Here is a 22705-nt window from a genome sequence, read left to right as displayed (position 1 = left end):
GCTGAACAGAGAAACTAACTGTAGGGAATACATGAACCTGAAAAGCAAATCCAAGTAAATTTTCAGGTGACAGGGCTTGAAGAACATTCGGTGCCTGGCCTGCTACATAGAAGTTCCCCAGTTAGTGAAAATTATTTTCTCAAGAAGTCTTTTTTGGGTTTTTCACTAATCAGTGATTTTTGTTTTCTAATCTAAGCTTCCCAATAATCATCCTTACTAAGCATTTTTCTATGCTGCCCACAAAAATGACCCTTCTAGACTCTGAGCCCACTGTTGGGTAGGGACCGTCTCTATATGTTGCCAACTTGTACTTCCCAAGGGCTTAGTACAGCGCTCTGCACACAGTAAGTGCTCAATAAATACGATTGATTGATTGAAAATGTTTCACATGAATGTACTACAGAGTTTAAAAATATGTATAAATAAAAGAATCTCAAATCTTTCAGAATGATTTCAACTGAGTCACTGACAAATAACTTTTAGGATCCAGTGCTCTCCCAGTAACATTTCCAGTTCAATGATGTCTTCCTGCTAATCTTTTAACAAAGAACATTATCTGTTTTAAAAACATGAAAACTTGCTTAAGTTGCTATTATTTGTCCCCTAAAGAGTTAAGTCTCCAAAATCAATTTTTTCCCCATTAAATCTGAATCATCGAACATATACTACCAATGAAGATAAACCCATAGAACTCCTATTTTTTCAAGACTGCCCTGGAAACTGCTGAGACAGACCACCAAGAAATGAATTTGGTGGACCCTATTCTCTCTGACTCATAATAGGACAAATCCACTCTTGGGATCAATCCATCTTAGAGCTAACTTTTTGTAAGTCACTGGTAATGACTGTTGGAGGCAATTAAGGTGCCTATTAAGCACTCGCTATGTACTAAGCATTATACTAAGCACTGGGGTAGATGAAGTTAATCAGGTTGGACACGGTCAAACTAGGAGGGAGTAGGATTCAATCCCCATTTAACAGAAGAGGTAACACGTACAGAGAAGTTAAGTGACTTGCCAAAGGTCACACACCAAACATTTGGCAGTGCCAGAATTAGAACTCAGGTGCTTTGACTCCCACGTCTGTGTTCTTTCCATTAGGCAACACTGCTTCTGCTGTACGCTGCCTATCCTTCTACTGATAAGATACCCCTACACTTCTTGCCTTGGTAAATGCACTTGACTGGATATTCAAAGAGTCTAAATCTGCTTGGCGTAAAAGAGCAGAAAGACTGATTCTGGATTTAGGATTTAATTTCTTCTCCTACCAATTTTTTTTCCCCAACTTGTTTTAAATAAAAAAATGAGCAGAAAGCACACCTACTGAGAACTCTCCCTATGTAATTGCACAAATGCACTTAAAGCAAAATCTGTTTTTCGTTGTTCTTGTATCAAAATCAAAGAGCATCTAACTCCATCAAGATCAATTCAGCTTTGGTAAGACCTCAGTAGATGTTAATAGGCATGTCAGTTACACTTTGAAAGCTTCACTATGGTACATTCACACCAACTTATGAGTTACTTCATATCCCCTCCTAGAGGCCTTCCTTGACTAACCCCTCATTTCCCACACTATTTGCCATCCTTTCTGCACTGCCTATGCACTTGGGTGTGTATCCCATGAACACTTTAATATTCACTCCGCAGCACTTAGACATATTCTTATACTCTGCCATTTCCCCTCTTTGTAACTTACTTTAATGTATGTTTCCCCACGTAGACGGCAGGCTTCTTGTGGCCAAGATCGTGTCTGTCACCTCTATTGTACTGTACTCTCCCAGGCACTTAGTACAGTGCTCTGCACAGAGTAAGCCCATGAGAAGCAGTGTGGCCTAGTTGAATGAGTTCAGATGGGAGTCAGAAGGACCTAGGTTCTAATCCTAGCTTTGCCACTTGTCTGCTGTGTGAACTTGGACAAGTCCCTTCATTTTTCTCTGCCTCTGTTTCGTCATCTGAAAAATGGGGATGAAGACTGAGAGACCCACGCGTGGCTCAGAGTTGTTGTTTATTGTTGTATTATACCTTCCCAAGTGCTTAGTACAGTGCTCTGTATTACTGTAAGCCTACTGTGAGCCCACTGTTGGGTAGGGACTGTCTCTATATGTTGCCAACTTGTACTTCCCAAGCCCTTAGTACAGTGCTCTGCACACAGTAAGCGCTCAATAAATACGATTGATTGATTGATTGTAAGCACTTGATAAATATGACAATGAATGAATGAGTGGGTCAGGGACTGTGTCCAACCCAGTTACCTTTTATCTATCCCAACTCTTAGTACAGTGCCTGGCACATAGTAAGCTCTTAAACACCACAATTATTACCATAATTTTTAAATACCATTGACTAAGGTGCTTTTTATCTACTTCCGTCATCTTTACTTACTATGCACAAGTCCTTTATATTTTAACCATAAAGTAAAAATTCTCTCTACCTGATCGAGAAAACTTCAACTTCAGATTTGGAGAGCGAGAGCTCAAATTCATTCAGCAATCTATGAGACATTCCTTAGTTTGGGGCTGAGTCAGAAGAGGGGCAATAGCATCTTTCAGCCTATTTCACTTCCAACAGGTGGGGACTGAGAAAGCCTACAGTTGTTAGATCTCAACTGGCAAAACTGTATGTGCTGCCTGGGTTGTGTCCTATGATGCCTCCACACCAGACCAAAACAATATGGAAAAAAAAAAAATCAAAAAAACACAATGTAAACCAATAACTGAAAACTAAACGTACTAGCCTTGCTTTCCAATGGAAATCTTAATCAGCTCGAGGCCCTAGGTAAAACAGAGAATCTGACCAGTGAAGGGTTAGTTTTATAGATTTTCCTTGGTAAGTATACCAGTAAGACCAATTGAACTGGAAACAAAGGAAAAATGGGGGTGCTCACCTCTTGCACAAACGAAACAAAAGCCTACATTTACAGCAGAGGAAGAATGACTGCTCCTTTTGGAATGGTTACTACAGATGAGAATGTGGGTGGACACAAATACACTTCCTGCAGCAATACAGCCATCTCCTGAGTGATATGCAATTGGGCATTTCAAGCATCTCATCATACGGCCTGTAAAACAGAAAGGCAGAATAAGACAATGCATAAAGCAATCTTGATGACAGAGTAAGTATCAGAGGTGGAGAAAGAAGCCATTCTTTTTCCCCAAGGCACAGGCCTTCAGATAAAAAAAAAATAATGGGTAATTACTCTGGCTTGAGTAAACATAGTCTTGTCAACAATCACTGCAATGACAGAGGTAGGCATTTCCAGCAAGAATAAGGAAAAGTACTTATTTAGATAGACCACGGAAGTTATTGCAAAAAGGATCTCCCTAAAGGTAACAGAGCAGCTGTTTCACTATTTGCTGCTCTCCTACTCTAGTAAACATATAGATAGTGCCATCTGCTTTATCACTGAAGAGTTCAAAAATGTGAACCCCCAGAGGGAAGAGCCTTTTGCTGTCTAATACAGCACCAGGCACTAGATGGGCACTTCAATATGTACTTGATGATACTGCTCTGGATAGTTAACGTCTGTAGTTACTCTTCACTCCCTGTGAAGCAGGTGAAGAGTAGTAAGTGACCTTCCAAGGTACAGGCTGAGTCAGAAAAATAAATGGTACATTTCCCAAATCACAGTCTTCTCCTGTGTCCACTGATCCCAGTACTTTCAAAGTTAAGAAAAACTGCTCTGAAGCATGAGTTAACAATACACCTTTTATTTGAAAACAAAGCCAATTCCAAAAAGTCTTAATAGAAATAGGTTTATGATTTAGAGGTCCACAATTTTACTTCCCAAAGGAGAGTATTCTACATGCGCACAGTGAGAAGGATCATGTTGGGTGCACACTTCATAATGATAGTATTTGTTAAGGGCTTACTATGTGCCACGCACTGTACTAAGCGCTGGGGTGGATACAAGCAAATCAAGTTGGACACAGTCCCTGTCCCATGTGGGGCTCACAGTCTCAATCTCCATTTTACAGATGAGGCAACTGAGGCGAGAAGTGAAGTGACTCTGCCAAGGTCACACCGCAGATAAGTCGTGGAGCTGGGATTAGAACCCATGATCTTCTGAGTCCCAGGCCCAGGCTATATCCACTATGCTACGCTGCTTCAGATCAGTACACAGAGAGAGTGATTTTCTGCCAATGATCCATTTGAAAATGGACCATAATTGTTTTTGGAAACTATTTTCTGCTGACCAAACTGCATTTAGGGCAACAAACCACTTTCAGAAACCAAATAAAGCAGAACCTGGAGTATCCAAATTGAAAAGCAAGCTTACCAGAGACCATTTTCTGAAAAGAGGCAGGTGAGGCATCACTAAGTGTTCTCTGTTCATTTATTTTGCCCTGTGATTCTGTTTTATTGACTTTGTAATACCCTCAAGTACATGCTGTAAAAGCCTCCGAATCAAGAAAACCTGGTCTCTTCCTGCAAATCTATTTCCCAAGATACCAAAGGGGAGTTACACGCCTGCAGACTGCAAATGAAAATGACGATTATTCTGTCACAGTTGAAATATACTGTTCCCTCTATTAAACTCCACTCTATTTAAACTCTTATTGCTCTTCTGACCTTTAAGCTTGGCTTGGCCTCACCTTTGCTTGCTTTGTGGATATCCTTCTCCATGGAGCAGGCAGAACAGCAGTGTTGGGGACAGCGGAATCCTCTAGCCTCAAAGATAGCAGTAGGAAATATGCGAACACAGGCCTCATGGTAAAATTTACCACAGGCACTGACAGAACAACGCTTCACATCTTTACCAGGAACCTTACAGGAAAAACACGTATGGTGCCCTGAAGAATAAGAGAGGAAACAAATTACATCTCAGACTGGAGACACAGAGTCAATCTGATCAGTTAAAAAAAAACAAACAACTGCTCCCCCAAACCTCTTCAGTGGAATAGGATCCAAATTTGGGAGGACAAAGTTGGATGAACGGATAGGAAAAACACACCACCATTTATCCAAACTTCGAAATGCACATACTATATAAGACATATTATATGTGTGTATGTCTATACACACATATGCATACATACACATTTTTGTATATGTGTGTGTATCCCATATGTACATAACTATTGTACTTCCCCAAGCCCTTGATACAGTGCTCTGCACACAGTAAGTGCTCAGTAAATACTTTTCTTCTTCTCCAGGTGTGATTCTACAAGATGGGTCACAAAGTGAGATTATACTAAGTTTTTACAATGGCACTTCTTTAGTCTTCTGCAGCTCCACTCCCAAAAAATAAAAACACAGTCTTCACCACTACAGTTACAGTTTCCTGATATGGACCAAATTCAATTTACTGGAGCAAAGCTCACATCACATTCTTTTGACATTAATAGGTTTTGCAGAGTTTTGAACCACAGTAATCCAGACACTAACCACAGTTGGCCAGGGAAGTCTTAGTTTATGTATCAGGAAAAGTACCTAACAGGAGACATTAATTTGACAATGAAAAACCTCAAGATCTTTGCCTATCAGCACCCAGGAAGGTGGTGATGTAAACTTGTTGTCTTGAACAACTCCTTTCTGAAGGATCAGATGACATGAAAGACCTTATATTTACCCACTCTTTCCCCAGTGCCTTCTCCCTGAATTTTTTCCACACCAATTAACAATAAAATTACCAGTTTTACACTCCACGCAGACAAACTTCCCATCAGGGAGTGATGTTAATCCCAGGCATTCCAGGTGAAAGTGTCGACAGCACTCCCCCTCACAAGCAACCAAAGAGTCGCTGTAACTTTCACAGACCTACAACAAACGGAGAGAAAGAGTTCAGGTAACCTATATAATCATCAGCAGGTGAAGACTTGAAGGCTCTGGATCATTCATGTTGTCTACCCAGGGGTTGGCAGTGCATAAAATTATACTAATTGATGCTTGGGTATATTGAAAGCACCCACACTAATTTAGCTTTGGTTTCTTGGTGCTTTCAGCAATTTATCTTGCCACAGCAGACATCTGGCAGAAGTTGGCAAATTTGTGCTCAGTTGAAGCAGTGTGGTCTAGTGGATAGAACATGGGCTTGGGAGTCAGACGGACCTGGGTTCTAATCCTAGCTCTGCCATGTAATATAATGATGGCATCTGTTAAGCGCTTACTATGTGCAAGGCACTGTTCTAAGTGCTGGGGAGAGATACAAGGTGATCAGGTTGTCCCACGTGGGGCTCACAGTCAATCTCCCCATTTTACAGATGAGGTAACTGAGGCACAGCAAAGTGACTTGCCCAAAGTCACACAGCTGACAAGTGGCAGAGTCGGGATTAGAACCCATGACCTCTGGCTCCCAAGCCCGTGCTCTTTCTACTGAGCCATGCTGCTTGTCTTGCATGTGTCCTTGGGCAAATCACTTTACTTCTCTGGGCTTCAGTTACATCATCTGTAAAATGGGGATTAAGACTGTGAGCCCCATGTGGGACATGGACTGTGTCCAACCTGCTTACCTTGTATCTACCCCAGCGCTTAGTACAGTGTCTGGCACATAGTAAGCACTTAACAAAGACTACGGGAAAAAAAAGTCATCAATACCGAGCATTCATAAACTGGTATATTTCATACTCAACAAGCATGACAGCACAGTAAGAGGCATCTTTATAGATGCATAATGTGGTAGGAACTGTGAGCCCTGCATTCTACTTTCTAGTCACACACCCTCGTGTACCCATAGGTGAATTTCACTGTCAGTGGCACCTCTTTCAAGTACAAAGGATAACTATAAATATAATTCTCCAGATACGGATCTCTGCTTAGGTCTGGCCCATGCTTTGCTTCAAGCTTAGGATGGTGCAGGAGCGCAATATAGAAAACAGTTTGTATTAAAAATAATAATAATGATGATGGCATTTGTTAAGCGCTGACTATGTAACAGGTACCATACTGAGCGCTGGGTTGGAAACAAGCAAACTGGGTGGGACATAGTCCCTGCCCTGCATGGGGCTCACAGTCTCGATCCCCATTTGACAGATGAGGTAACAGACCCAGAGAAGTGAAATGACTTGCCCAAGGTCACACTGCAAACAAGTGGTGAAGCCAGGATTGGAACCCATGACCTTTTGATTCCAGGCCTGTGCCCTGTCCACTAAGACACTCTGCTTCTCGTGTTATGATTCCCAAAAAGGAGGCCTTAGAGGAAGGGATATTTCTAGTTTCCTCAGCTTCAACCAGACCTAGTCATTCAGAGAGATGCCAAATCCATATGTCGCCCTACTCAGCCGCTAACTAGAATCTGAGCCAGATTCCCACCTTCGGAAATGGCAGAGGAAAGAAACGTTCCATAGGCCTGACTACCCACCTGACACACGGTGTCCTTCTTATTTGTTCCAGTTCCTCTTCTCGATAAACTTGAGTCCACTGACTGCACATCAGAGGCATCGGCATCTGCAGTGGCTGAGGGGCTGTCTAACTGCTTTCCGAAGCTCATCTGCATTAAGAACGGGGCACTTTGAGCAGGGGGGTCTTCCCAAAAGCCACATGCTCCGAAAACTAGCTAGAAATCTTGACCGTGAAACATTCAACAACACTTGCAAAGCTCATGGGCCCCATTCTGTGAATTCCATATTCTGGTGTTTCAGAGAGATTTTAGCTTCTTCATGTACACGCTCCCCACTAACCCAATCAGTACTAACAGGCAAGAGAGGCCATGGACTCGACAAAACAAGAGATTGCGTGTAATTATTCCTTCTTGGGTTGACGAAGCGTCACTCTCCATTCCCCCCGCCAAAAAGCAAAAGGATTATCTGACTCTTCAATACAGTTAAGTGTCGCTACCCTTGATATTGGCATTCTTCTGTGAAACGTAGTGGAGACCAGGACTGTCCCCAGATTTATAAGTACTTACTTGCAGATCATTGAGTCCTCTAGAATCCGAGTCAGATGTGTCTCTATATGCTGAGCTAGTCATTTCTACGTCAGTTGAGGCGCGACTCCTTTTCTTTAGAGGTTTACAGGAATCTGAAATCTCGCTGGCACCTTAACACAACACACTGAAATTAATCCTAAAATAGCGCTGAAAAAAAGTTCTCAGTGGGAGAATATTTTCTTTCCCCAAACTTATCTTTAGTGTGAAAAAGCAGAGCTCTTTGAAGTCACGAAGTCAGAACTTCAGAAGCTTCTGACCTGCCTGGCATCATCAAGTGGTTCAATTTAAACCATATTATTATACAATTAATTCAGAGCTCCTGGTCTAAAGCTAATTTCAGCCAACAGTGCCCAAGTTCCATTCTGAAAACCAATTCTATCAAAATCGCAGGATGGATGACAGCTTGGGAGCAATCTAGAGAACCATTTAATTTGGCGGGGGAAAGACATAAAACCCAACACATTGTGCAGCTTACAGATATGGTTGTAGAGACATCTCCATCCTGATTTTTTTTTTTTAGGGATGTGACAAATCTTTGATTTGTATTCGATTCGTACACGGATAGTGCCATTTTCCCCCCGATTTTGCATTCGGTCGAATAGTGCCCCCCAAATGAATTTTGAATGTTCATGTAATTGTTCATTGAGCCTTCCTTGGTGATGTGGCATTTATTCTGACCGTTAACAAGCGTTGTAGCACCTCAATGCATGTCACGCCATTTACGTGGCACGTTGCTGAGGGCTGAGAAATGCAGTCAGTATTCAAATGCAGCCAAATCACGCAGAGTTTGACGAGAGGCCTCTATTTGGAATTTATGCAGGAAGGAATGAGTATGAAAAAAAGCAGAGAATAGTGTGGGAATTTTTTTTTAACCGTGTAATACAAATCCAGCCAAAACAAGAGTGCAAAAAAAAGCCAAAAAACAAAAACTACAAAGCAACAATCTCTTGGGCTAATGCAGCATCAGGCTCTACAAAAACAGCCACGATGAAACATGTGTAGGTCAGGCAGCACGCTGAGGAGTACCAAGAGACCAAGGAAAGGGTTAACTTTGCAACCCTTTTTTGTTTGGTTTTTTTTTTTTTGGTTTGGTTTTTGTTTTTCTCCAAAATTTCCATACAACAAACACACATCTAGATCAGCCCAGCAAACTATGGAGGAAGTGTGCAGTCCAGAAGAGACCATGGAGAATGGAGTCTCCTGAGGCCATGGAGATCCGTAACAGACTAGGTGAGATGCAGCACTTGGTACATAGCCAGATTCTGTGGTGGAGGATGTGGCCCTTGTTAGACTGCTCAGATTACTGGAACCTTGTTATCAAATCCCATCCTAAAGGTTTTTTCCACTCAAACAGTGTTTCCTGATATCTACATATGAGGGTGCCTGCCAGTGTTAACACTGATTAAAAATTAAAAAAAAAAAAAACAGAAAAAAAAACCGGGGGAAAAAAAAACTGCACAATCTATCTCCTTCATCGCTGGTGTGTGGACCTACAGCACCACCACGAGATGCTTGCTTGGCCTAAAAGCTCACTGGATTAACAAGGTGGGTTTTTTTATTTTTGTTTTTTTTTGTTTGTTTGTTTTTTAACAGAAGAACAGCAGTTCTGCACTGAGAGGCTTTCGAAGGGAAACACACAGGTACCACCATTTCCGATGAGTTTCTGAAAATGTTAGAAAAATGGCAGATCCAAAGGCAGCTGCCCCGCTGTTCTCCATGATAACGGCACTAACATTTTAAAAAATAACTTTTAATGATTGTAATGCATACAGTTTGGGCTGTTTTGCACACACCCAGCGGGTGTGCATTAATGATGCTTTATTAAAAAACAACAGTCCGTGCTGAAATTGATCACTATAAAGTTATACGGTGGCTTGTATGCTGGACCCACGATTTAAGCTGTACCCATCCAGCTCTGACAAAAAAAAAAAAAGTAAAAAAAAAATAAAAATAAAAATAAAAATCACTTGAATGCTTAAAGCAGCCGTTCAGAGTCTTGCAGAAGAAACCAGGCAGGAGAATGCCAATAACGATGATGGCGAAATCAAAATCGAAAACAAAGAAACTGTTTATCGAGCCGCTGATAAAGAAATCTTGCATGGAGACTACAAGTCTGGAGTTTCTGGGATGAAATTGTACAGGAATCTCAGTCCACAGTTTCCTCAACCGCTGCGGAGACGGAGCTGTCACTGTATCTGACAGAGCCCTGCACTCCCCGGTCCGCCGACCCTGTGGAATGGTGGAAACACAACGCAATCAGGCCTCCTAATCTCGCAGCGATCGCGATGTCTTTTCTTGGAGCTCCGCCAAGCAGTGTTCCCTCCGAGAGGCTGTTCAGTTCTGCTGAGGATCTCCACGGAGACCATCGCTGCAGACTTCTCCCCGAGAATGCAGAGAGGCTGGTGTTTTTTTTTTTTTTTTTTAAATGCAATTTGCCCAGAGTATACTACAAGTATCGTATGCAGTTTGAATGATCTCACCAATCACTCTACAAATTTTTACTGAAATCAAATTGCACACTTTAAAAAAAAATAAATTTAAAATTTCTCAACTTTTGGGATCTCTCAAATAGATTTTTGCATAAGGGTTATCTAATAGTGGCCATAGATACGCTATGAATTTTTTTTAATTAAAAAAAAAATGGATTTTAAAGCACTGTAAAAATAAATGTGGCAAGATTTTTCAATCTGGTTGTCTTGTCTGATTTGTCATAGTCCATGTTAGACGAACAATAATAGCTACTATTCGGTATTCGGTCGAATACCAAAAAAAGTGGATTCGTCACATCCCTAGTTTTTATAAAACAAATGAAACCCCATAATCATGTGGAGAAAAGGTGAAAATTGGCTTAAGTCTACATGGTGTTCTCCAGTTTACCATAATAAGCAAGACTTCACATGGAGGTACAGAGTCAGGTCAATACGATCAAGTCACAAACACACACCAGGGAGTACTGCAATTTCACACAAATTATCGACTGAAGAGCAACAACGATGAATTACAACAACAGACAAAAATACACGGAGTACAGATAGTTCATTTACAACCGGTTTCAGTCAGGGAATTGCAGAGCACATTACAGTGTGTAACTCACCTTTCTGTAATCCAGTCTTCACTGCAGCTTGGGGAACCGTTTCTACCTGTTCGAACAGGAAAACGCAGAATTAATACCGAAGCCTGTCTTTCCGTTGGGAGAAAGGAAAAATGACACTTTCACCAAGCTAAGTAATGATGAGTGGTTAGCGTATCTGAAATCTCAAGTCGATCCCCTGGTTCGGGGCAAACTCTCTGTCCCAGGAGAGGGGTAGGGGGGAAGGGAGAGAAGGGTGGTTTAAATCCTAGCTGCCTAAGCTGAATAAAAAGTGACAACACACAGCCACATGCTCTCTAGCAAGGTCCTTTTTTCCCCACCACTCCCTGGGTGTAAGAAGACGAGAAGAATCCTTTTCTCAAGGTCCAGGAGGCAGGAGAGGGGTCACTTCTGCAATCAGTCCCAGTTCTGCTTTAAACCCCTCCCACCCCAAATACGTTAGGATAAATTTTTACTTACTATGATACTCAGGTTAATGTAACTCACGCCACTTTAAGACCCTTCCGCGCCTGCACTCACAGCTAAGTTGCTGGGAATCAGGACCCTCTCTGTAGAGAGTGCTACAGGGCTCCATACAGCTGGAAGCTCAATACTTTTGCTGCTAGTACAAACTTACGAAAATAAGTTTGTGATATTGCAAAAGCACTTTCTCGAGTGTCTTATGAACAGGGTTCTTGATCCTACATCAGGAGAGCGAGATTAGAAGTTATTCTGCCAATGTATATGTAAAACACGTGACAGTTTGGGGATCGAACCATCAGAATTAAAGGAGGGAAGCTGTTGGAGGAGCTCCTGTTTTAGGCTAACGGTTCCAGTTTGTTTCTTTAAGATGTGGTTAAATATGCATGTTGAAACACGTTTTGGAAATATTTAAGGATTGTTCTATAATTTTTTAAAAAAATTTTTTATTTTTTTACAACAGGTAAAAAAAACATACAACAGAAGCGCTTTTATAGGATACAATTAGTAATACAAATATAAAATCTTCTAAACAATCACTGGTATTGTTCGACTACTAACTATAACACAGTGGTATTAACATTTTGTTTGTCCCATTATTTGAATTCATTCTGCTTATAATTGGTCACAGACTGAATTTGGGAACCAGTTGCAAGAGCACAACTATTTTGGTAATAAATACTGCTGCAGATTTGCAAGAGCTTAGTAAGATTTTTGGGAATATAATTTCCTAAATATTTAAGTTTTGCATGATAAGTGCATAATCAGTTAGTGCATTAAATTTAGGTTACATAATTTCTGGGATAATTGCTTAGTGTGCTTAGCAATAGCAAAAAGCACACATATTGTCACTTGTCTTCAAGTTTAGAGGTTTAAAAATACAAAAGAAAGGATTTCAAACAGAAAAAAAATCAATAATCTCAACATCAAGTGGTTAAAAAAGGAAAGTTCATCTGAATTAGCTCTGTTCAGATGCTTTCGGACAGATGGCAGTCCTTTGGCTGTCAAAAGGAATAAGTACGCTTTCATTTGAGATAACCTGTTGATGGGAATTTAAGGAAAGGGAGCACTGTTTCCAGAAACTTCTTTCTAAAAATAATATACCCTTGCATTTCATATATCGCCCTCATCAAGTTGTCAAATAACCCTTCTGGTCAAAATTTAACAAACAAAAAAAAAGTGGGTACTTTGACTTCTAGATTAGAAGTGAGTGCTATACACTTGAGTTCCCCTGGAGGAAAAAATGATTCCAAAAAATCTGTTTTTGCCAACCAAAAAATCAGATTATCTAAGATTATTTGTCTCTTAAATATAACTCTTATAGTTAAATTAATTTGATTTGTGTAAAAAATAAAAACATAATTCAAACCAGCAGCTTAAACCAAAAATCAAAAGAAAAAAGAAAAAGAAAGAACTTGATGGAGAGCCCATTCAAAAAAAAATTAAAAAAATCACTGAAACATGAAATCATTTTGCTCAGAACAGAAATCTCAAAGTAAATGTGTCAGGTTCATTAAGAGTCTTGCACCATTGGATTCCCACTTCCCAAAGCCTGACTGGTTCTGTGAAAATGCCTGAAGCCGAATCACAGGGATGGCTGCATTAGTAACAGCCCACTGGCACCAACCGGAGTATAACAAGAATGATAGTCCAGAAAGGAAGCCCGATGGGGGGGAGAATATTTTTTTTAAATACCAATATAAGCCACAACATTTACAAATACAAAGCTTTTAACTCTCTACATGTAGGAAGCCAACCTGCTCCTTTTTGATCTTCTTCTTTGGCACAACCTCAGTGGATTTTTCCGATTCAGAGCGAGTTCTAATCGATCTTCTCTGTTGCTTCTTTTCTACTGAACCTAATAGATTAAAAAAAATGCATTTACATGATCTCTTATACTGCAGAGTAGCATATTTTCCACAAAATACAAGTTAACTGAATTTCTCTAGACTGTCTCCCCTTTCTCTAATATAAAACTGTTCAAACCCTAAGTTTGCCATTTCCAAGTCAGGACCTTTACTTGAGGATCACGCCAGAAAGGCCAAGTGACAAAAAGTGTGGATTCCATAAGGTTTCCTAATGTAACTGAGGGGGAATTAACTGGAGAAGTCAAGAAAGAGAAAAATGACTTCTGAACAGCCTCTACTTTAATTTGGTAAAAAAAAGAGTCCACCTGGTTACTTCAATAAGGGATAGCACTACCAGAATCAGTAACTACATGTAAACTTGAGTATTTCAAAGGGATGGATTAGGATTTGACTTCAAAGCCTAGCCTACTACGCAATTCATGAAATGAGAGCCCAAGTGGGAACCTGCATTATGGTCTTACTTCAGAGAAATGAGATCGGAACTTCTAATAAATACTGACACACTCAGAAGTTAGTGGACGCTGAGAATTATTTGGACCAAGACATACACTACTGTAGCTGCACTAGGTAGGACTCTTGAAACTACTGCCTTAAAATTTCAGAAGCCGAAAAGAACCCCATAAAACTCCTGAAAAAGACAGAATGAGATATTATTCCAAACAATAATAATGATAATAATAATAACTGTGGTATTTGTTAAGCGCTTACTATGTGCCAAGCACTTTACTAAGTGCTGTGGTGGATACAAGTAAATCGGGTTGGACACAGTCCCTGACCCACATGGGGCTCACAATCTCAATCCCCATTTTAAAGATGAAGTAACTGAGGTGCAGAGAAGTTAAGTGACTTGCCCAAGGTCACATAGCAGACAAGTGGCAGGGCTGGGATTAGAACCCATGACCTTCTGACACCCAAGCCCGTGCTCTATCCACTTTGTCACACTGCTTCTCGATGAAGATACTGAGGAACCAGTCACACTTTCAAGTGATTTGGAAAATGAGCTAAAATTAATAAATTTAAGGCTCAATGGAGTGTCCTTGAAGCAACTGAAGACTAAAATACTTGGAACCACTTCTATAAAACAAGAAGTGCACTTTAGAATGAAAACAACACAATAAAAACTGGGCACTGGAAAGAAAACTGCTTGAAATAATGCTATCCTTGTTCACACCTGTCCTAGGACTCATCAGGTATCAAGAAAATATAAGTTTCTAAGCAGACATTTTAGCTATAATGTTGCTAGGGAATTTGAAAAAAGTTCACTTGACAACATGAGCCTGTTTAGATCCTGGTCCCTATGGTATCAGAAGAAAAACTGCATACGCAGGCACTGTGATTACTATATTGCCAGTTTTCCTTACTGAAATTTTTCCAAGAACACAATCTCTGTTTCAAGACAACTATGGGTATTACAATTCAAAGGCTTAAACGCTTAATACTATGGAGTGTCATGACTTTTTTTTTTTTAATAGTATTTGTTAAGCGCTTACTCTGTGCCAGACACAGTACCAAGTGTTGGAGTAGATAACGGTTGGACACAGTCCATGTCCCACCTGGGGCTCAAAGTCTTAATCCCCATTTTAAGATGAGGGAACTGAGGAGCAGAGAAGTGAAGTGACTTGTCCAAGGTCACACCGCAGACAAGTAGCAGAGCTGGGATTAGAACCCAGGTGCTTTCAACTCCCAGGCCTGCACTCTACCCACTATGCCACGCTGCTTCTCTTGTTATGCATGTTTCAAATTTACTGGGAATTACGGAGGAAGGCTGCCAGTTCAGAAATCTCAACCTGATGCATATGATGCATTAGATTTCCAGGGCAATGAAATCCCAATATCGAGTCCCCTGCCTTTGTAGAGCACTTTCATCATCAACCATCAATCGTATTTATTGAGCGCTTACTATGTGCAGAGCACTGTACTAAGCGCTTAGCACTGTAACTGCATCAAAAAGTAGCATGCAGTTTGGTAAATGAGCTCCAGGAAGAATTATTAATATGGAATAAAACAGGTTTACCAGCAGTTGCTAAAATCATTCCACGGTCAAAAATCCAGAACCCCCTCCCTGAAGTTTAAAGATCCCAAAAGAACTTTATGGTGGGAACTTGCCATGATAACTCTGACAAGTTAAATTACATATGACCAAGAAGGGTGTTCAATTTTTTTTCCAGCATATGCCAAATTCTTCATTAATGCTTTAAAATTACTTTCACCACAGACAAATCTCTCACATGAGAAAGACTAAATCACAGAATGGTGAAAAATTTCAACATTCAGCTAGAACTGAAAAACAAATCACTCAGGTTTGATCAGTGGGATGCTTTGTATTTCAGTGAATTATTTATATTGAGATAAAAGCAATGACCATTCCAGGCAAGAACATTTTCAAATATGACAATTTCCTGAAATCAATTCATTGACTGATTTATTAACACTGATTGTTTGATTCATTTTTTCAATCAATGTGGTAATTCAGAACACAGTATCTTGAAATTATTCAAATCACAAAGTTAGGCCCTTGTCTCTCCCGGTTCTTGGCACAAAGTAATCATTCCACTTCACCTTCGGGATTTTGGGTAGAGGCTTGACTTTCTTAAACCATCTATGATACACAGCTGGGGCCGCTCTCTTGGGTAACATTCTTCCCCTTCTGTTGGACATCTTGCTAAGGCTCTCACACTCATGTGTCTATAATTACTGCAATTCCGATCAGAGATTAAGGGAGACTTTGCGCTTTAGAATTCTCTAGGAACATGCAATTTTCCTTTTTTCAGAGATTTCTAGACTGCATGATCATTGTGGGGAGGAAACGTGCCTACCAACTCTGTTATGCTGTACTCTCCCAAGTGTTTAAGACAGTGCTCTGCACATAGCAAGTACTCAAGTTATACAACAGATTGATTGATTATGACCTAGGCTTTTCAACTGGGGGCTCTTGCTCTCACATCTCAACTTGTCAACTGTGAAATTTTCTCCATAAGAGAAAGGGTGGAAGGGGTATTACTGACTCGGGCACCCAGCACTGATTCCTGACTCTTCGAAATGACATGAAACATCATTCTTCACTCTGATGCTCCTGTGTCACATAACTTTTGAGGGAGAGAAAACTGAGGAGCCTCTTTCCACGCCAAAATTTCCCAAATCCCACACTAAAGAATGCATGTCTCCCTTAAATCAGGCATCAGGTACCCTGGGGGACACGCCAAACTAAATTCTAGCCATGGCTGGGTTTCTGATGGCCATGTTGACAGCCTCTCCCGAAACCCACCCACGAGTCCTGGATCCCAGGATGGTGATGCAGGTCTTGGGGGCACAGACCCAAATAGTGGTAATCATATTTGTTTAATGTTTACTGAGTGCAGAGCACTCTACTAAAACTGGCAGTTGGGCCTATGAGAGGCTCTCAGAAAGAACTACTGAATCACTACTTTTGGGTTCACGCTCCGGCCTGAAACTTTACGCCACAGGGCGAATCTCTTGTGGAAGCAAAGCAAGGCAACGGAGGTCCAGACTTGAGCACAGACCTCAGAAGTGCAGACCCAAAAGAGGGTTGTGACTTCCTTGCAGATAGCATCACTGAATTGATCCCAAGAGCCTGTGAAAAAATGGCTCCAGGAGACCACTATTCAATAATTAAACCTGAGATCAAGCAATTCGACTATTCAAGTGATGCCAATGATTTTGGACAGTCCAAGAAATGCTATTTCTGTTGTTGTCATGGTATTTGTTAAGGACTTACTATGTGTCAAGCGCTGTTCTAAGCACTGGGGTAGAAACAAGTTAATCGGACTGGATACAGTCCTTGTACCATTTGGAGGAGGGAGTAGGATTTAATCCCCATTTCACAGTTGAGGATATTGAGGCACAGAGAAGTAACTTGTCCAAGGTCACCCAGTAAGTAATTGGCAGAGCTGGGATTAGAATCCAGGTCCTCTTCCTCCCAGGCCCGTACTTTTTCCACTGGGCCATGTTGCATCTCAATTCTCCTCTAGTAACATGGAACTTTCCTTTTCCAGAGAGTACACCCTAGGCATCAGCTTGCTAGACACTGTTCTCGATGATGGCCATACAGAGTCTCCACAATCAAACTTACCTGTTGACCCAGGTGTTGTTTCAGGAGATGATGCATTCTGAGCTGCTGCTTTTTCATTCCTCTGGTTTGGGGTAGAAATGATAAGCTTGTCTTGTCCCCTGACACTGATTTCTGTTTTGTTACCAACTCCCTTTAAAGTAAGGCAGAGTAAAAAGTTGGGTGATCATCAGGCAACTGGCAATTATATATATTATACATTATACATGAAATACAACACATTTATACATATAATACATAAATAATACACACACACATATATTTTAAATATATGTATCTCAGAATCACCGTAACATAGCATACCCACACCGTCAATTGAGGTATCATTAATTCTCTCCATGATCTTATAAATTCTGTTGGGCTTGGTGGAAAACATGAATCAGAGTGAAAAGCCAACAGAACCAGCTTTCCTGATTACCAACCAGAATCCATTCTTCGATAAACTAGACTCGACACACTGTCCTCTTGCACATCACATACTTTTTACCCTGAAGCTACAATGACTCCAGTTATTGGCATCTCACAGAGAACCCTATAGGGATGAAAGTTTCCCATAAAAAACATTTTAAGGGAAAGGGAAAAAAATCAAAAGCCTCCAATACTTTTTGGCACCATGACTAATAGGTGTTGCAGAGTGGACCAGGTGATAATGGAGAGGAGACACTAATCACATGAGTCTTGTCTGGTTCTGGGTAAGGATGGGCGTCTAAGCTGTCGTGATTAAAACTACATGAAAATTATTTTCCAAGTTCTCAAAGCTTATATATCACGTCAGAAGTGATGTTGAAGGACAAAAGACACCCAGAAAAAAAAAGTTAGAGATGTATAGTGTCAGAGGTACACTGCAGTAGATCGCATGAAATAGAGCACAAGAGAGTCCTAACCAAGTCGGAGGACAAAGGCACATATTATCAGACATTATCTTTCTTGAAGAACAGACACCCTCTTTTTGCAGGCTGGATTAATGCTAGATGCTCGTCAGAGCAATCATTTTAACTACTCTAGAGGGAACACAGCCCAACAGTTTCTTAGAAATCTATTCAGTTATTTTCAAATACAGCAAATATTTGCTAATAATTTATGCTGCTATCCACACAGGCCAGCAGAAGCCAACAAAAATGGCTGATTCAACTAAACAGCTGTTAATGAGTAATTAAAGGGCAACAAAAATGGGTAAGGAGGCATCTGATTTGCTGCAGTTTTACTGCAACTACTGTCAATTCTGACATTAACAGCATAATCTAATAAATAATTTAAAACAGTCATCTACGACATTAGGACAACCAAACATAATTGGAGCCCAATTTTTTTCCACGACTATTCGAGCTAAGTCTTATTTTGGCTGCAAAACCTCAGGATTAATTTAACCCAGATGGGGATATTGCAAAAGGAAAAAAACAAAACAAAACCAAAAAAAGGGAAAAAAGAAAACCCTCAGGAACTGCTTGTGTTTTGCCCAAGATTTTTATGATCCAAAACGGACTAAGCTCACCAGAACATTTTAAATGCAAGTAAACATAAGAACTATCTTATTTTTGTATACACTGGGACTGAATAAAACAGTTCAGTCAAGTTTTGGGGGGGGGGGGGGGTACTGTGTATAATACAAAACAGTGGGAACAGGCACACACTCCCTTACCCAATCTACCCCTTTCTTCCTGGCCTGGAAGCCTACTGGCCTGTGAGAGGCAGCCTGGGAACCCAAACTGATGGAATTTGGAGAAGCAAGGGTAAAGGAAAATAATAATAATATTTGTTAAGCACTATGTGCCACGCACTGTTCAAAGCGCTGGGGTAGATACAAGGTAATCGGGTTGTCCCACGTGGGGCTCACGGTCTTAATCCCCATTTTACAGATGAGGTAACTGAAGTCCAGGGAAGTGACTTGCCTGAAGTCACACAGCTGATAAGTAGCTGAGCTGGGATTAGAACCCACAACCTCTGACTCCCAAAGCCATGCTCCTTCCACTAAGCCACGCTGCTTCTCTGATAAGATGATAAGAGATCAGTGGCTTTAAAGCACTCAACCAGCTTGCCCGTTCCTATCAGCTGGCTCATTTCCTACAACCGCCCCAGCCCACAAACTTCACTCCCCTGGCACCAATCTACTTGTTCTCACCCTTTGCCCAGGTCCATTTTCTGGCCTGAAACTCCCTCCTCCTTCATATCTGACAAACCACCACTCTCCCCACCTTCAAAACCTTATTAAAATCACATCTCCTCCAAGAGGCCTTCCCCGACTATGCCTTCTTTCTCTGATGCCCTCTCCCTTCTGTGTCATCTAAGCACTTACATCTGTACCCTTTGGACACTTGGTATTCATCCCACCTTCAACCCCACAGCACTTAGGCATAGATCCAAAAATTGTTTTAATGGCCGTCTCCTCCTTTAGACTGCAAGAGCCTTGTGGGAAGGGAACATGCCTATCTCCTCTGCTGCACTGTATTCTCCCAAGTGCTTAGTACAGTGCTCTGCACACAGGAAGCACTTAAATACCATTGATTGATTATGGAAATTATCTTCAGTTTAATCAAAAGAGCAAAGAGATTACCTCCCTTGCCCCTCTGTTTGTATTTCAAAGTCCCTTGCTTCCTCAAATATCAAACAATAAACAGGAACTTGGATGGTGCAACACTGTCTGGGTTGTTTGGGTTCACAAAGTGTACAAAGGCTGAGTCAAGGGAGTGGGTTGTGAGAGGTGAAGTCGAATTGTTTAGGAGCTGGGAGGTGGCCACTGTTTTACAAAGTCAAATTGTTTAGGAGCTGGGAGGTGGCCACTATTTTACAAGGTTTGAGATGGGGAGAGGGTGAGACGAAAGGTGGAGAGCTACTGACAGTCGCCGGTGACTATGGCTGAAAAGACTGATGCGGAATGGACACATCACCCCGTATGGGTCCCGAGAAACGGTAGGGCTTAGTGAAAAGCAGAACCTTAGTGGATAGAGCATGAGTCTGGGAGTCAGAAGGACCTGGATTCTAATCCTGCCTCTGCCACCTGTCTGCTGTGCCACCTTGGGCAAGTCACTTCACTTCTTTGGACCTCAGTTACCTCATCTGTAAAACGGGGATTAAGAGTATGAGCCCCATGCGGGACAGGGACCATATCCAACCTGAGCTTGTATCTACCCCGGTGCTCAGAATGGTGCTTGGCACATACTCAGCGCTAAACAAATACCATTATCATCATCGTCGTCATTATAACTATTATTATTATTACAGTTTACAGGCAAACTGTTACTACACCAAAAGATTAATTTCACCAGGCACCGTCTTCTGGGGAAATAGTTTTGAAGTGGATGAAGTAGGCAATCTTTAGGGCACCTTTCCTAGGCCCTACTCCATTCAGGGCAGCAGGGTGTCCCTAAAGAGGGCTGCTCAGACACTCAGGGTGTCACTGAGCAATGCTGCTATCTCATCAGCTACAGGATAACCAACATCCGGGGCAGACTGCATAGCACTTTTGTTTAGGTGCAGGGGAAGGGGGCAAATCCATTGTCAGGAGGTCACGTACTTAAGATGTTTTTCTGGTAGTGGTGATGGTTTGCATAGAGCCATCCATATTCTCTCAACTAGTCTGCATGACTGGTGAGTGGCTGGCATTGCAAGATACCTGATCGAGGCTAGGGGTGCAGAAAAACCTGTATCAGTCCTCACCCCTTCTTTCTTTCTAAATTGGCCTCTAATATCCATCCACCTAATCACTCCTTTCCCTTTTAAACAAATGCACATGAAAAACCCTTGGCTCTTTGGGCACAAAATACTTTCCCCGCTACTTGTCCCTTAATTCACTTTACTGGGAGTTTCTTTGGAATATTTGGAACACACACACACAATTCTTGCCCCCAACTTTGAACTTCACATCTAATAAAACAAGGAAATACAAGGCTGGGAAGCAACTGAATGGCAGTGGGAAGACGGCAAGATCCCGAGGATCTTATCTGCAGGGTGCAGACGCTGGAGAGCTGACTGTGGGGATAAAAAGAAAAGGGTACCTTTGTGGAATAAACAAACTGATCGATAAATTTCCCATCTCCTGCGGCGTTCTGAAGAGCAAATACTTGTTCAATTTTCACTACCGGTGACATGTTACACTTCTGCAAATCCAGGCTCCCTTTGTGCATCGTGATGGAAGCTGGTAAGGATTTCCTCGCTGCTGCCGTTTTCCACGCTATTTTAACAGGAGGCGGTTCTTCCTCTTCCACACTAGTGTGCCGCCTTTGGCTGTGCCTCCGCAGTTCAGTACTTGATAATGAGGCAGCAGCCTCCCCCGCATTGGTCTGTTCGGGTTGAGAGTTCAGCACTGGCTTCGGCCTCCGATTCTTTTTAACTTCCGTTTTAGAAGCAGCATTCTTTTTCCCCTGGGATAAAACCTCCTCGGGCTGTTTGTCGATATAGATGAAAGTGTACTGTTCTATCCTTTCTTCCCGGGTCATCTTCAGTGCTTTCTCCGCATGGGCAATGCCAATATCCCACTGGGCCCGTTCTCGCTGTGGCCTGGGTTTCCGAATCTTTAGGACAGAAACAAACATTAGTGAATACCACTACGATTTATGACATTCACAATCGGGTTATCAATAAAGCCCACTTTATTTTCTTCTCTAATGGAGAGGGTCAGTGGATAATTGGCGTGTCTTTCGTTTTCAAAAAATGACGCTGCGAGCAGTGAAATTTCAATCCTACATATGAGTGTGGCCAAAAAAACATGACACACAAAGATACTTGGGCACTTTTTCTAACATCATCCAATCGGAACGAGCAGTCCATTCCCAAATAGGCTGCTTTTTTCTAACGACCAAGGATCCAACATGGGACTGCCTGCTTATGGAAGATTTAAGAAGCTGGGAGTCTCTTGGAGGGGGCTGGACGGGCAGGAGATGCCTTAAGAGAACTGATGATAACATGGGGGAATCATGTAAAGGGAAGGGACGTGGGGAGTTTCTAAGAGGGATGTATAGGGGATATTTTCAAAAGTGTGGCCAAGCTGGTAGATTCTGAAAAATCTACCATCAAGGTTGTTCTGCTTTGCTGGGCACTTCCTCTCTCAACATCATAAATTCTACTGTGTCACATGTGAACCTGAGTGACTTAGCAAATGTTCTTGATTTCCAAGCCAATAGTTTGATGCCATGCTGTCAAAATCCTATCTGCGAGACAGCATCAACCCATTTACTGCTTTGAATCAGCTGATAAGACCTCCTACTCCCCTACTCTTCTCACACTTCTCTAGCCTCTGAACTCCACTCTACCCACAAAAAACATGGCAGCCATCAGGCCTTGTGCCCTGCAAAGGGCACAGCATTGTGTCTAGTAAAGATCACTCCCTGCCGAAAGTATCTG

At 41.6% G+C, this 22705-nt stretch overlaps 1 protein-coding gene across 3 annotated transcripts in view; it reads right to left on the bottom strand.

Moving 5' to 3' along the window:
• Positions 1–22705, bottom strand: part of NSD3 (nuclear receptor binding SET domain protein 3) — a 107909-nt gene that overhangs the window by 21888 nt on the left and 63316 nt on the right. For 2 of the 3 annotated variants that reach the window (XM_038746266.1, XM_038746267.1), the window contains exons 6-14: positions 21361–21876; positions 17372–17501; positions 13171–13271; positions 10958–11003; positions 7843–7973; positions 7297–7425; positions 5630–5756; positions 4592–4789; positions 2884–3057 (exon numbers count right to left, since the gene is read on the bottom strand). In XM_038746266.1, the coding sequence (XP_038602194.1) occupies positions 2884–3057; positions 4592–4789; positions 5630–5756; positions 7297–7425; positions 7843–7973; positions 10958–11003; positions 13171–13271; positions 17372–17501; positions 21361–21876 (1552 nt within the window). Of the gene's footprint in view, positions 1–2883; positions 3058–4591; positions 4790–5629; positions 5757–7296; positions 7426–7842; positions 7974–9597; positions 10093–10957; positions 11004–13170; positions 13272–17371; positions 17502–21360; positions 21877–22705 lie in introns of those variants that run through there. The other variant, XM_038746268.1, reaches the window with a different exon arrangement.

The sequence above is a fragment of the Tachyglossus aculeatus genome, chromosome 5 (assembly GCF_015852505.1).
Source record: "Tachyglossus aculeatus isolate mTacAcu1 chromosome 5, mTacAcu1.pri, whole genome shotgun sequence".
NCBI classification, from domain to species: Eukaryota; Metazoa; Chordata; class Mammalia; order Monotremata; family Tachyglossidae; genus Tachyglossus; species Tachyglossus aculeatus.
This window is presented reverse-complemented; position numbering and strand designations above follow the sequence as displayed.